Source organism: Zea mays, chromosome 6 (genome assembly GCF_902167145.1).
Source record: "Zea mays cultivar B73 chromosome 6, Zm-B73-REFERENCE-NAM-5.0, whole genome shotgun sequence".
In the NCBI taxonomy this organism is placed as follows: domain Eukaryota; kingdom Viridiplantae; phylum Streptophyta; class Magnoliopsida; order Poales; family Poaceae; genus Zea; species Zea mays.
Window position 1 is genome coordinate 134,347,602 of NC_050101.1, and position 13,430 is coordinate 134,361,031.

General features: G+C 47.1%; 1 protein-coding gene across 4 annotated transcripts; it reads left to right on the forward strand.

The window, feature by feature from the left end:
- Positions 1-1,773: 1,773 nt before the first annotated feature.
- Positions 1,774-13,089, forward strand: LOC541940 (thioredoxin h-like protein). 4 transcript variants are annotated; one of them, XM_008650059.2, is made up of 5 exons: positions 1,774-2,336; positions 10,203-10,271; positions 10,354-10,467; positions 11,809-11,931; positions 12,679-13,089. In XM_008650059.2, exons 2-5 carry the CDS (start codon positions 10,251-10,253, stop codon positions 12,820-12,822), a joined length of 402 nt encoding a protein of 133 aa, XP_008648281.1. In that variant the 5' UTR covers positions 1,774-2,336; positions 10,203-10,250; the 3' UTR covers positions 12,823-13,089. The 4 variants fall into 4 exon arrangements, with proteins under 4 accessions (XP_008648281.1, XP_020394770.1, XP_035815732.1 ...); XM_020539181.2 differs by having other exon boundaries at positions 1,856-2,469; XM_035959839.1 differs by having other exon boundaries at positions 1,949-2,166.
- Positions 13,090-13,430: the final 341 nt, after the last annotated feature.

Genomic DNA, 13,430 nt, shown 5'->3' on the forward strand with positions numbered 1-13,430 from the left:
CATTCTTTTGTCGGGGAAGTAGACAGTGGAGTTCTCCGGGTCAGCGGGCCCTCGGCCCCTGACTTTCCGAAGACGATCTTTTCCGGAGAGCTAGAGGTTGCGCTTCTCCGACATTTTCGGAGTTTGTTGGAGGAGACTTATTTTCCGGCGGATCCGCAATGCGGTGTAGAGTTCCCTCTTCATCTGCTACGGATGAGATTGTTCCAAAGCAGAACACGGATCCGGGACGGAGGGTGATCTTGCTGTGGAAGGTGACGGCCATTGAGCTAGCTTGGATCATCGACACACCCCCTACCTGGCGCGCCAGCTGTCGGTGTTTTGGGTCCGACCGCACACCCGGGGTTGCCCCTCAAGGTGTTTTTAGGAGTAGGACGATGTCGACGACTATAGCAAAATGGTTCGTGCCAATTGCACGAGGGACAGTGGACAAGGTTTACAGGTTCGGGTCGCTTAGAGACGCGTAACACCCTACGTCCTGGTGAGTATGCGGAGTAAATGAGGTTACAAGAGAGCTCTCTGAATTGAGAATGCAGAGAGTTGAGGTGGGTGACTAAGTAATAGGGTCGATCGTTCTGAAGGGGTGCCCCCTAGGCCTTATATACTCGACCGTGGGGCAATACACGTGGACATGATAACAATGCGTAGCTAAAAGATGGTGAACTGTTTGAGTTTATCTCCCTATAATTCTGCTCTGCCGACTTATCCCCGCATGGCTCCGTTGCATGGGGGCTCCAGCGCGGGAAAGTCGGACCTCTGTTGTGGTCGCTCGCTCGACGTTGTGGGCCGTCCGGGTTTGTGCCAATCCGGCCCCATGTCGATCTGCTTTTCTGGTTGTTCCTTCCCAGGCCCACGAAAGAATGACCTTACGATTTATTGGGCCCTTGGGCCTTTCGTGAGGTCTTTTACTCTTTTAGTGGACCCGGGGGATATCTGTCCCCCACACCCGGGACGTCTCCAGACGACGTAGAGTCGCCTAGGAATTAAGAGGCAGTCGAGATACAGTATTTTGAATGAACAACTAGATCTTGCCCCCGGGAGGGGTAAGATGCTAGGGTCGTCTTGGAGTCGGCAGACCACCTAAAACGGATCTAGACGACGTAGAGTCAAATAGGGGTGGAGGTGGATATGCGGAAAGCTACAACTAGAACTACGCTACATCTACTCATAGGGCAGGAAAAGTAAATAAAGTAATTGGTTCGATTGGAATGTGTTCGGGGGTTCTCAATCGGTCGTACCCTTTTATATTTATAGGGGAGGATGTCTGGACCTATTTCTAGGAGATAGCCAACAACTCTCACGTGATTAGATGGATAACCACACACAAGATAAGGATAATCACCCGAGTTAATATAATCGCGGGCACGCGGACTGTCCGGGCCCAAGGGCCGGACCGTTCGCCACTTTTGGTGCTCAACATGTCGTCTCCCAATCAACTATGGTTATGGAAGATCGTCGTCGTCATATGATATATTTTATTTAGTTATTTTGTACAGAACTCATATATGTAATAAAGATGTGACATTGATTTTTGTATCGTAAGACATGATATGTGAAAGGCTTGATACTAACACAAATTTAAGATGCATCTGAATTCGCAAAAAAAAAATATTCCACAAAGTTTATGAGGAATAAACTCCCAATATATTACCTAAACTAGAATATATTGATTCATAAATCAAGCACTCGATACTGTTAAAGATGCTCTTAAATCAAAATCCAGACATCAAAAATGTCATTTCCAACTTTCTTAAATCCAAATGTGAAGATGCGAGGGGGGAGGGACGCGTTCTGGGTCTCAAAAAACTCGAGTGTGATTTTAGAAGATGAAATGGTCCTGAGGCGAAGGCATTATTCACGTGGACCCGGAGTCCAACCTGCAGAAAATCCACAAGCGAAATTGGCTGCCAGCTTTAATTCTGTGTCTGGAACTTCGTTTCCTTCCTAAACAGAAAGAGGCGTAAAGAAAACGAAAGCAAATTTCGCAGGTGGAAAGAAGAGGAAGCGAACGAGAGGCAACGGTGGCCGGTCGCGGGACGGGTGGGGCCACGCCTGGCCTGACGCGGGAAGCCGGCCGGAACCATCCAACTCCGCCGCGTCGTCGTCGCCTTCGTCTCGCGTGCTCACCAAGAGAACAAAACGCGAGCAGCCAAGAATTCAACGTCCACGGTCCGCCCACCCTCCGTTTCCGCTTCCTCCCTCCACGTCGTCTCGGTCTTCCTCTCCTGTAATCCCGTGACACGGGTGGCTGCGACGGCGAATCAGATCCCTACCCGTGGCGTTGGTCGTGAATTGGCGCCGTCTCCCCCTGCCAGCCGGATTCCCTGCTTTGTTCTCAGGTAAACATGGTTCATCGCTGATTCGGTCCCATGGTTCTAGTGCGGCTTCTGGCGGATCCGTTTAGAGACAAATTTGGGGGAAAGATTGCGATTCTTCGTCGCTAGCGATGCGGCCTTGTTTACCGAGATGATGGTAGGTTTCAGGAATTTAGCTGGGGTGGGTTGTCACAAATTTCGTGAAATTCACAATTGAATGCTTCTTTGCGCTTTGTCATGTTGATTTGTTCATAGAAGATGTCTTTGGGCTGGAAACAGCCGCATGACAGTTTTCATATATGCTAGCAGCATAATTGCTGAATGTTAGAATAATTTACTGGCCTGTGTCACGACCTGTGGTCGCCGACAATTCCTCGCCGGTCGGATGGGACAGGAGGAGTTCCTCATCCGTTTCTGATGTATTTCTTTTTCGATATCGTTTCTTACACTGTTCCAATGTAATTATCCCTCACACACGAGCTGACTTCCTGGCCCCACATCCATACTCAGCACTTACATCGGACCACTTAGGCCTTGGTCGGTTATTACTATCACATGTGTATTAGATGTGATTGGAAAAAAATATGAAAGATTTTGACTTGTTTGATATTTAAACCCACACAATCTCACTCAATCCATATGGATTGAGAGCAAAACGAACAAGCCCTACAGACATAGACTTTCACGCGTCCAAGTCTATTGCCTATACCCGTTGAGCATCATTTGCCGACGGTTCTAGAATCGGCTTGTCCCCAAGCCGGAGCGTCCGGAAAACAAGCCTTCACAGCACAGTCCTCCCATGTCGCCGCATTAGTGGGCAGTGAACACCACTTGATAAGCACCTGAGGAACGACAACATTGCCTTTCTTGATCAGACAACGTTGAAGGATAGACTCTGGAATCACCTGTTGTTTGTCCAAGTCAGGTCTAGAACCTGAGGAAGATCAGTGTTTACAGCTGTATAATCAGGAGTAAATGGTTTCAGTTCGGAGACGTGGAACACCGAATGTATGAGGGACGATGGTGGCAATTCCAGGCGATATGTTGCAACACCGATACGGGCCAACACTTTATATGGCCCACAGAACTTGATTGAGATCTTGGAACAAGGGTAGCAGCCCTAGGCGCTTGAGAGTCATTGCAAGAGAGAGAGAGATTGGTTTGATAATATATTCCTTGTTTCTTTGTCTCCTGCGTACAGGCCTATATATAGGCCACCGGTTGACCAACTAGGCAACCACTAATTAGGCAAGTGACTAATTGAAATTATCTCCCCTACAATTTAGGTCTATCAATTTAGCCACCAAATCAGTCACTTTCCTTTGCCATGCCTTTCTTGCGCGCGCTTTCCTTTGCCATGCCTTCCTTACGCGCGCTGCTGCCAGCGCTCGTGCCTTCCTTGCGCGCGCTGCTGCCAGCGCCCCCTGCGGCCTCTCGCTTTTGGCGCGCATAGGTGCGGCCTCACATGAGTGACCGCTCCCTATGATGCCCATGACATCTCCCCCTCCCTTGAGGACCAGCTCGTCCTCGAGCTGCCATAGACTTACCTGACACAACTTAAGGTTAAGCCTTTTACATCAAGGCTTACCTTTATTATTTAAGACGAAAATACAAAATAATTGTGGAACTAAAATATAAATTTGAACTGCAGCTATGTCCTCCTGGATCCCAAGGAAAGAGTTGAACTGCGGCCTTCATGTTGGATGAAAGGTGGAGGAGGAACCAGCCCGTTCTTATGTTGGGTCTGTCCAGCACAAAGGCAGGTGCCCGAATGAAGGAGACGACCCTCTTTGGCCGTGCAGGGGGGGCTGCATACCCAGATCTCGACTTCTGCAGGTGGTTCAAAAAGTATAGACGAGACCTGGTGGTTGGGCGCGCAGGCTGCGAGTTGGTGCAGCGATGAGCTGATCAACAAGTGCAGCTTCCGCACCGCCCGCCTAACAAGGAAGCCGCGCACTGCGGCTTGCAGGCGCACCACGGCCTGCTCATGTGATGACAGCCATGGGGTGGCCCTGGAGGCCACAGCAAGGTGCTTCTCCCCACGAAGGGACTGTACCTGGCAGCGTGCCAGGAACCCTCGCGCTGCCGTCTGAAGCCGCACCGCTGCTTGGAGTTCCTTCTCTGTCTTCTCCTTGTAGCGGTGGAACATCACAACGAACTGATCCAACTTCTCTGCGAAACGGCCAAAACTCTCTTCGAGCCGAGTGAATGCATCTGGAGTTGGAGAGGGCGGGTGGGAGGGCGTTGCGGCGGCTGATGGCGCAGCGGCTGGTGGTGGTGAGGATAACCTGGAGCTGATACCAGGTGTCATGGACCTTCGGTCCATGGGATAGCTGTCTTCTCCGGCGAGGTTATACCCCTCTGTCGCAGACTTGGTTCTAGGGTAGCAGCCCTAGGCGCTTGAGAGTCATTGCAAGAGAGAGAGAGATTGGTTTGATAATATATTCCTTGTTTCTTTGTCTCCTGCGTACAGGCCTATATATAGGCTACCGGTTGACCAACTAGGCAACCACTAATTAGGCAAGTGACTAATTGGAATTATCTCCCCTACAATTTAGGTCTATCAATTTAGCCATCAAATCAGTCACTTTCCTTTGCCATGCCTTTCTTGCGCGCGCTTTCCTTTGCCATGCCTTCCTTACGCGCGCTGCTGCCAGCGCCCGTGCCTTCCTTGCGCGCGCTGCTGCCAGCGCCCCCTGCGGCCGCTCGCTTTTGGCGCGCATAGGTGCGGCCCCACATGAGTGACCGCTCCCTATGATGCCCATGACAATAAGGCTGGAGCCGAAGCAGTACCAGATCACCTGCTTGAAACACTCTGTCCACTCTGTGTTTATCAGCCTGAAGCTTAGTGCGATTCTGAGCAGTAGCCAATAGCTCCCGGAGCATAGCATTATGACTGAGATGCTGCTGGATCCATTGTTGCACTGAAGGAGGGACCGAAGAGGCAGACTCTGGCATGGCTGTTAACGGGGGTTCGTAACCATACATCTCATTGAACGGAGACTCGGAGAGCAGCCAATAGATGAGTGGAATGATGAGTTGTACCAGAATTGTGCCATCGGCAACCATTGTCGCCATTGCTTTGGCAATTGGTGAACTGCACACCTTAAATATGTTTCCAAACATTGATTAACGCGTTCACTTTGACCATCGGTATGAGGATGGTAGCTTGAACTGAAGAGCAGTTAGTGTCCCAGAACCGCAGCAAATCCTTCCAAAACAGGCTAGTAAACACTTTATCCCTGTCGGAGACAATAGAGTATGGAAGGCCATGTTGTTTAACCACATGTTCTAAAACAGCACGCGCCATGACTGAAGTAGTAAAAGGGCGCTTGAGTGGGATGAAGTGGGAATATTTAGTAAAACGATCCACCACTACTAGAATAGAATCAAATCCTTCAGACCGTGGAAGGCCCTCAATGAAATTCATAGTGGTCTCCTTCCATGCCCCAGCTGGGATGGGCAGGGATTGTAAAAGCCCTGCAGGTCGGTGCCTCTTGGTTTTAGCTTGTTGACAGATCAGGCATTGTTGGACAAAGTCAGCCACATCTTGTTTCATGCCCTTCTAGACAAACATGTGCTTAACCTTTTGATACGTCCCTTGAATACCAGAATGGCCCCAACCGCACTGGCGTGAAATGCATCAATAAGTTTGATGCGTAAAGATGAGTTGTTGCCAATCGATACTTGTGTGCCACACCCTGATGGACCGAATACCCCCTGGCATCAGGACTACTAATCGCCAACTGCTGCAGCAAGGATTGTGCCTCCGGATCAGTAACATATGAGTTGAGAACCTCCTGTAGCCACTGAGGTTGAATGATAGACAAAGCATGAAGATGAAGTGGAGAGTGCAGACGAGATAGAGCGTCGGCGACGACATTATCGTGCCCCTTATACACAATCTGGAATTGGAGCCCCATGAGCTTGGTCATTGCTTTCTTTTGAAGATCGGACTGCAGGTGTTGATCCTCCAAGTAACAGAGACTACAGTGATTAGTTTTAATGGTAATCTGGTGCCGTTGTAAATATAACCGCCAACGATCAACCGCCATAATCAAAGCCAAGAATTCTTTTTCGTATATAGAAAGGTGTTGATGTTTATTGGCCAAGGCCTTGCTCAGAAAGGCAATAGGTTGATCTCGCTGCATAAGAACAGCTCCTATACCATGAGCACAGTCATGAGTTTCCACCGTAAACGGAATCGTGAAATCAGGAAGAGATAAGACCAGCGTAAAAGCCATGGCATCTTGCGCAATTGAAAAGCTTCCTGGGCGGCAGCAGACCACTGAAAAGCTTTCTTCCGAAGTAACTGAGTGAGTGGCTTCGCAATGATCCCATAATTCATGATAAATTTATGATAGTATCTGGTAAGACCCAGAAAAGCCCGAAGTTCTGTCACTGTCTGTGGCACCGGCCATTGTACCATTGCATCAGTTTTGAGATGATTGGTTGCTACCCCTTAGCTGATATAATATGTCCCAGATATTCCAACAAGGTCTGAGCAAAGGAACACTTGGAGCCCTTCAAGTAAACTGATGGGTTCTCAATGTGGACAGGGCAGGACCTGGCAAAGGTGCACAACATGGGTCTCCAAAGAAGGGTTGTAGACGAGTATATCGTCCAAAAACACCATCACAAATTTGCATAGAAAATGGCTCCAAAATTGTATTCATGATGCATTGAAAAGTTGTCGGAGCGTTTGTCAGACCAAACGGCATGACAAGGAACTGATAATGGCCTTGGTGGGTCTTAAAGGCTGTTTTAAATTTATCCTCCGGTCGCATGCGAATCTGATGGTAACCTTCTCCCATCAAGTTTAGTGAAAAACTTTGTACCAGCCAACTCATCCAAGATCTTGTCCACGACAGGCATGGGAAAACGATTCTTGATTGTCAATGAGTTCACACGTCGATAATCGCCGCAAAACCTCCAAGAGCCATCTCTTTTTTTTTGCACAAGAACAGGAGACGCAAAAGGATTAAGGATCGGACTGATCAAACCGGCTGTCAATAGCTCCTTGACCTGATGCTCTATTTCGTCCTTGTGATGAGGCGAGTACCAATAGGGACGCGAGTTCACATGCACTGCTCCCAGAACAAGAGGTATGGTATGATTGTAAACCCAAGCAGGAGGTAGAGTGTGAGGCTCGCCAAACACATCCTGGAACTAAGCTAACAACATTGTAATATGTGGATCCAACAAGGAAGGCTGATGACTGCATCTGTTCCAGCACAGCTAGCGCCCAAATCTCATTGCCCTTACTCCACTTAACGAACTTTTTAGCTGGTAGTTTAGAAACTTGCAATGGCGGGGGAACCACACCTTGAAGCTGAATGGGTTGTCCGTGGTGCACACACATTAGTGTCCGATGAGTCCAATGACACTCTAGGACTATGAGGAGAAAGCCAGTCGTAACCGAGAACGGCATCGTATGCACCCAATTGGACTAATTTCATATCAGTGCGAAAGGTATGGCCTTAGGTCCACCATTCCAACATGTACAGGTTTGGAATACTGAGATGAAAGACCCAACTGGTTCACAAAAGCAGTACTCACAAAACTAGTAGAGCTTCCAGAATCAACAAGAATTAACGTCACTTGATTGTGCACCAGAGCTCACAGATGCAAACAACCATCACGTTCTGTACCGGACAGAGCATTCAGGGATAGATGATGGAACTCCTTAGTCAAAGCATCCTCCACAGCCAATTGATTTAATGTCTCCTCTGTCAACTCCAAATCAAGATCATTCACCACAATAGCATTTAGTTGTGGCTTACTACGCTTGGTACACTTGTCAGGATGTGTGGGATCAAATGGCTCGCCACAGAAAAAACATGGTCCATTGGCTTTACGATAATCATGTAGTTGTCGTTCACACCACAAAGGAGTTGTGGTAACGGAACGCTGCTCAGGTTTAACCGGTGCTATAGCAGTCTTATGAGGCCATATCTTTGAATGTTTCTGTCGACTCTGGTCCTGCACTTGCTCCTGCAATTGGGCCAAAAGCATTGCTCGGTCGAGATCATGAGGCACCTGAGCGAGCACTGGCCCTTGGATCTCAAATTTTAGGCCCTTGACAAATTGTGAAACAAAGAACATTTCATCATAACCAGTGTGAAACATAGAAACTTCAAACCAGAGGTCTTCGAAACGCTGAGCATATTCATTCACTGTGGCACGCTGTTTAAGATCCAATAAACTAGCCAAAGCCTTTCTGTAATCCTCGGCCCCAAATTTCCTTTCCACTGCATCACAAAACTGCAACCAACTGCAACTTGACACATTGAGCTTAAACACTTGCCACCATTTTGCCGCATTCCCTTCCATATGCAGAGCAGCTGTAGTAACCCACATGGTTGGCTGGACATCATAGATACGAAAATAATCAGTACACTTATCCAACCAAATCTTGGGCTGAGAGCCATCAAACTTAGGAAAACTAAGTTTGGGTAAAGTATGACTGTTCAATGTGGTTCTCATGGTCGGCAAGTCCTATCGTGGGTGGACTGGATACCTGGTCGAGGAGGGCGAGGTGGAGACTATTCTAACAAGCTAGAATCAGAAGACTGACTAATACCATCCTCTGACAGCTGCTCGGCCATCTGTTGGAGACTAAGCTGAGCCACGACTCTTCCAGTTTCTGCAATCTACTTGCCCATCAACTGTTGACCAGTGGTTACCTGTGTAATAGCACCGGAATTAATATCCAACTGAACCATCATCCGTTGCTGATTGGTGTTGATCTGACCGATCTGATCGAACATGAGATCCATATTCTCGAGAACACGGTGCCAGTTGGCCGCGTTCTGGTTAGTGTTCACTGCCATGGCGTCCAACAGAAACTGTGTCTGCATGGATGGTCGAGGGGGCGCCGTGATTGATTACCCACAAGCTTACCGTGCGGGCTGGAATTACAGGGAAAAACAGGTCCTTGCGGGTAGCAAAGCACTCGATCACACAAACCTAGGCCAGTGCTCAGATCAAAGCCGACGGAATCGTGTAGTCAAGGAAGAGGACTGGAACGAACAGATGGTGTGCATAAGGGTGTAGCACCGCCAAGATTTTGCCGAGATCTGATCCCCTGACGCCGACCGCGAAACCGAAGCAATCGCCGATTGCAAACAAAGGATTCGATGCGCCGATCTACCACCGCCAACACCACCCACTCCGATCCGCCCCCGCCAACACCACCCACTCCGATCCGCCACCACTACTTCGCCACTGGAAACGAGAGACGGCGCATGCACCGCCGAGGATCACCAAGAGTTTGATACCATATGTCACGACGAGACGGCACACACACTGCTGAGGATCACCAAGAGTTTGATACCAACTGTCACAACCCGTGGCCGCCGACGATCGCTTGCCGGGATGTGAGACGACCAGATGGTGGTAGAGAGCCGAGGAGTTCCTCGTCCCGTTTCTGATGTATTTCTTTTTTGATATTGTTTCTTACACAGTTCCAATGTTTTATCCCTCACACACAAGCTGACTTCCTGGCCACACATCCATACTCAGCACTTATGTCGGACCCACTTACAGACACAGACTTTCACACTCCCAAGTCTACTGCCTATACCTTGAGTCCTGTTGCACATCATTTGTCGCCGACGGTCCTAGTGCGGTGACAGCCTGTTATAGGGCAACATAGATGTCATAGTATTTCCCTTTCCTATTAAACCGTAGCTACGTTTGCAGTTTATCACAAGTTTCTCTTTTTTCACAGTCCACGACACTAATCAGTTATGACATGATGCTTGCCCAGTTTTGGATGACTAATGCAACTTACTCAAATCTGGCGCCATCAGAACGTGTGTGTATTTTTCTAGTGTAGGAAACTCTTTTTTTGGTTGGATACACATTGACAGGTATGCCATTATTCAGGCAACATTTTGTTCACTAGTGTGGTAGCTTTGTTGATTGGAGTGCGCAATGGGAGGCTGTGCGGGAAAGGTGAGCCTTCTCAAACAATGTTAGTCTTGAAACTGCAAGTGTTTTTCCTCTGAAGTTAATATATTTTTTGTTCTTTGTTCAGGTACGTCGTGATGACGAAGAAAAGCTTGATTTTAAAGGTGGAAATGTTCATATTATAACAAGCAATGAGGGCTGGGACCAGAAGATTGCAGAAGCAAACAGAGATGGGAAAACTGTAAGTAAACGTTAAAAGGACTGGAAATGCTCTTTGTGTGTTGTGATTTTTGTTAGAACAACTCCAAGAGCTTATATATAAATTCTAGCTATTGTAGAGGATTCTTAAAAATAGACAGCTTACTAAAGGGTGGGGTCACAAACATACTCTCTAAATTTAGCCTTTGACGGTACTTGTAGTGCATGTATTCCTCCCGACGCCGTCAGAACGTATCGCTGGTCGCGCAGCCGCAGTTCGCTGCCAGCAGCGAATTGGACGCCTGCCACCGCGAGTTCCATTGCCAGGCTGTGGACGTGCAGCCGCAGTTTGTTGCCAGGGAGGGAGAGAGCCGGGCTGGTTCCACTGCGAGTTCAGTCCCTCAGCAAAGATGCCTAGCTGTGGCCTAGAGCTGGGCTGGTAGTGTGGTGGTGAGGGTGAGGGTGTGGGCTGGTCACTGTGGCGAGGGAGGGAGCGGCAGGGTGCGCGGGAGCAGGGAATTGGCACGATGGTGGGAGGGCAGGACGGTGCGAGGGAGGGAGATGGCAAGTCTAGTCCCTCGCCAAAGAGGCTAGCGAAGGGGAGTAGATTAGAGAGGTAGAAGGCGAGTCTGTTGGATGCGATTTTGACCAGACTTTTCTTTTTTTCTTTTAACTAAACCAATCATTTTACCTAGGCTGTTGGAGTTGCTCTTATGCATTACATGGTGTTTAATTCTATCATTATGCATTGTGTGTGCTATGCTATGGAGCTAAAAAGTTCAAGGTAACAGCCTGCATAAACTGCCTAGTATCGATCATGGCCAATTTGTTAAATGAAACACTTTGATGTGTGGATGAGATGATAAAGTTCATGCTTTGTAATAGCCAGTTAACAAGTTACAAAAGTGTGCAAAAAAACTTTGTTTCCTGCTGCTTTTGTTGTCCGAACATGATTCACTATTCATATCTTATTTAAAACTTATGGTTCAAACTTTTTAAAGAACAAGGAGGATCACATGAAGTGTTTATATGCTAGAACAGGCAATCCCACAAAAATGATTATTTCAGTTTGTAAGAGGCGCCTCTAGTCTTGAACTTTTAATTTTTGTTCTTACCTGTAAAGCCTGAACTCTTCTGTATAATATGCTGAAGCACATGGAGTATTTGCTAATTTATGAACTGGAACTTTTGCTAGCATGGTCATCCTATTGAAATGGTCCATTTCATTTTATTAGAGCCATCGTATGTTCTTGAACTTTTTAGTTTGTTTAGGCCTCTGAAGTCTGAACTCTTAATTTCTTGTAAGGCCACTTTATTACATGAACTAAGAGATGACGATTTGCTGAGAATTACATTTGTTCGACTCACCGGTTTATTTTTGTAGGTTGTTGCAAATTTCAGCGCTTCCTGGTGTGGGCCATGCCGTGTCATTGCTCCTGTCTATGCTGAAATGTCAAAGACTTATCCTCAACTCATGTTCTTGACAATAGACGTTGATGACCTGATGGTATTTCAATCTTACATGTGCCAAATTAGTTTTTGGAATTATGCATGGCTTCGACTTAGGGCATGTTTGGAAGTACCTAGTTTTTAAGAAACTGGTTTATGAAAACTGAGGTGGTTTCAAGCATACCAGTCTATGCCTCAGTTTATAGAAGCTAGATTATCAGTTTCTTAAAACCTAAGAAGCTAGTCTTCCTTAGCTAAACCTAGTTTATGAAAACTGAGGTGGTTCCAAACACCATAACCCAGTTTTTTTTTTCATAAACCAGTTTCTAAAAACTGGAGATAGGAACTAGATTCTTAAAAACTAGGCTGCTTCCAAACAGGGTCCTAGTCTTGAGTCTGAATTGGTATTAAATATTATTTGCTTGTTGATCCTGCTAGGTTCTCGCATTAAATACCTCAAGGTTGTTTGGGTAGATTGCGCTATGTTTCAGCCGCATTGAATAACCTAATTGTACTCGAAATGTTCACTTTTGCTTTCTACTGAGAAACACCATGAGAATTACTGCAAAAATTTTGATGTATGCCAGGATAAGTCAATCTACAGTTACTTTTTTTTCTTTGACCTAAAGATTCCAAGCTGGGTAATATCGATTTTGTAGAGAAGTGCTATTGCTTGTAGTGATGAACCAAAACATGACACTTTACTCAAATCAAATGGTATTAAGTATATTTCCATCTCGATAGGTCTGTGCTGCTTTCATCTAACCCTATTCATTGCGTTGTTTTCGTGACTATTCATCTCCAGGACTTCAGCTCTTCATGGGACATCCGTGCAACCCCGACATTCTTCTTCCTCAAGAACGGGCAGCAGATCGACAAGCTCGTGGGCGCGAACAAACCTGAGCTCGAGAAGAAAGTGCTAGCAGCCGCTGATGCCAGTACGTCCTAGTGACACAAGTGGAAGTGGGCAAACGATCTGTGATGGCTTCCCGGTGTATAGTTTCCATGGTTCATTTGTGTGCTTGTCCCATGTTTGCCTGGGGACGATGACGTTTTACAATTTTGGCCCCCATCGCGCGCACTCGTCTGTTTCTCTCATGGAAGCCGTGTGAACCTGTGCGTGTGTGTGACGAATGAACGGAACTTTATATGGACCAGTGCTTAAGAGTCTTCGCAACATAATTATGAAGGTTTGTTTGCATGTTCTTGGTTGTAACCTCTTTAGTTGTGCGTGGTCTTTCTCTTTCAGCCTTTTCACTACTACTCGGCTAGGAGGGATATTAAGAAAAGACCGAAATAATAGTCTCGGCCAAGAATTTCTGAACCTTAGCCTCTCCATCATTAACATGTCGGTGTCAACCGTCCACTCTACAACGACCCAATTGGAGGGTGGCACATAGGATATTGTAATCCTGAGAGCGGATGAGACATAACGGCCTAATTGGAGGGTGGCACAAAGGATATTGTAATTCGAGAGCGAATGAGACATAACAAGGGGATTTTTTAAACCAAACCAGAAAATTCACCTCTGAGGGAAATCGAATCCGAAACTTGGAG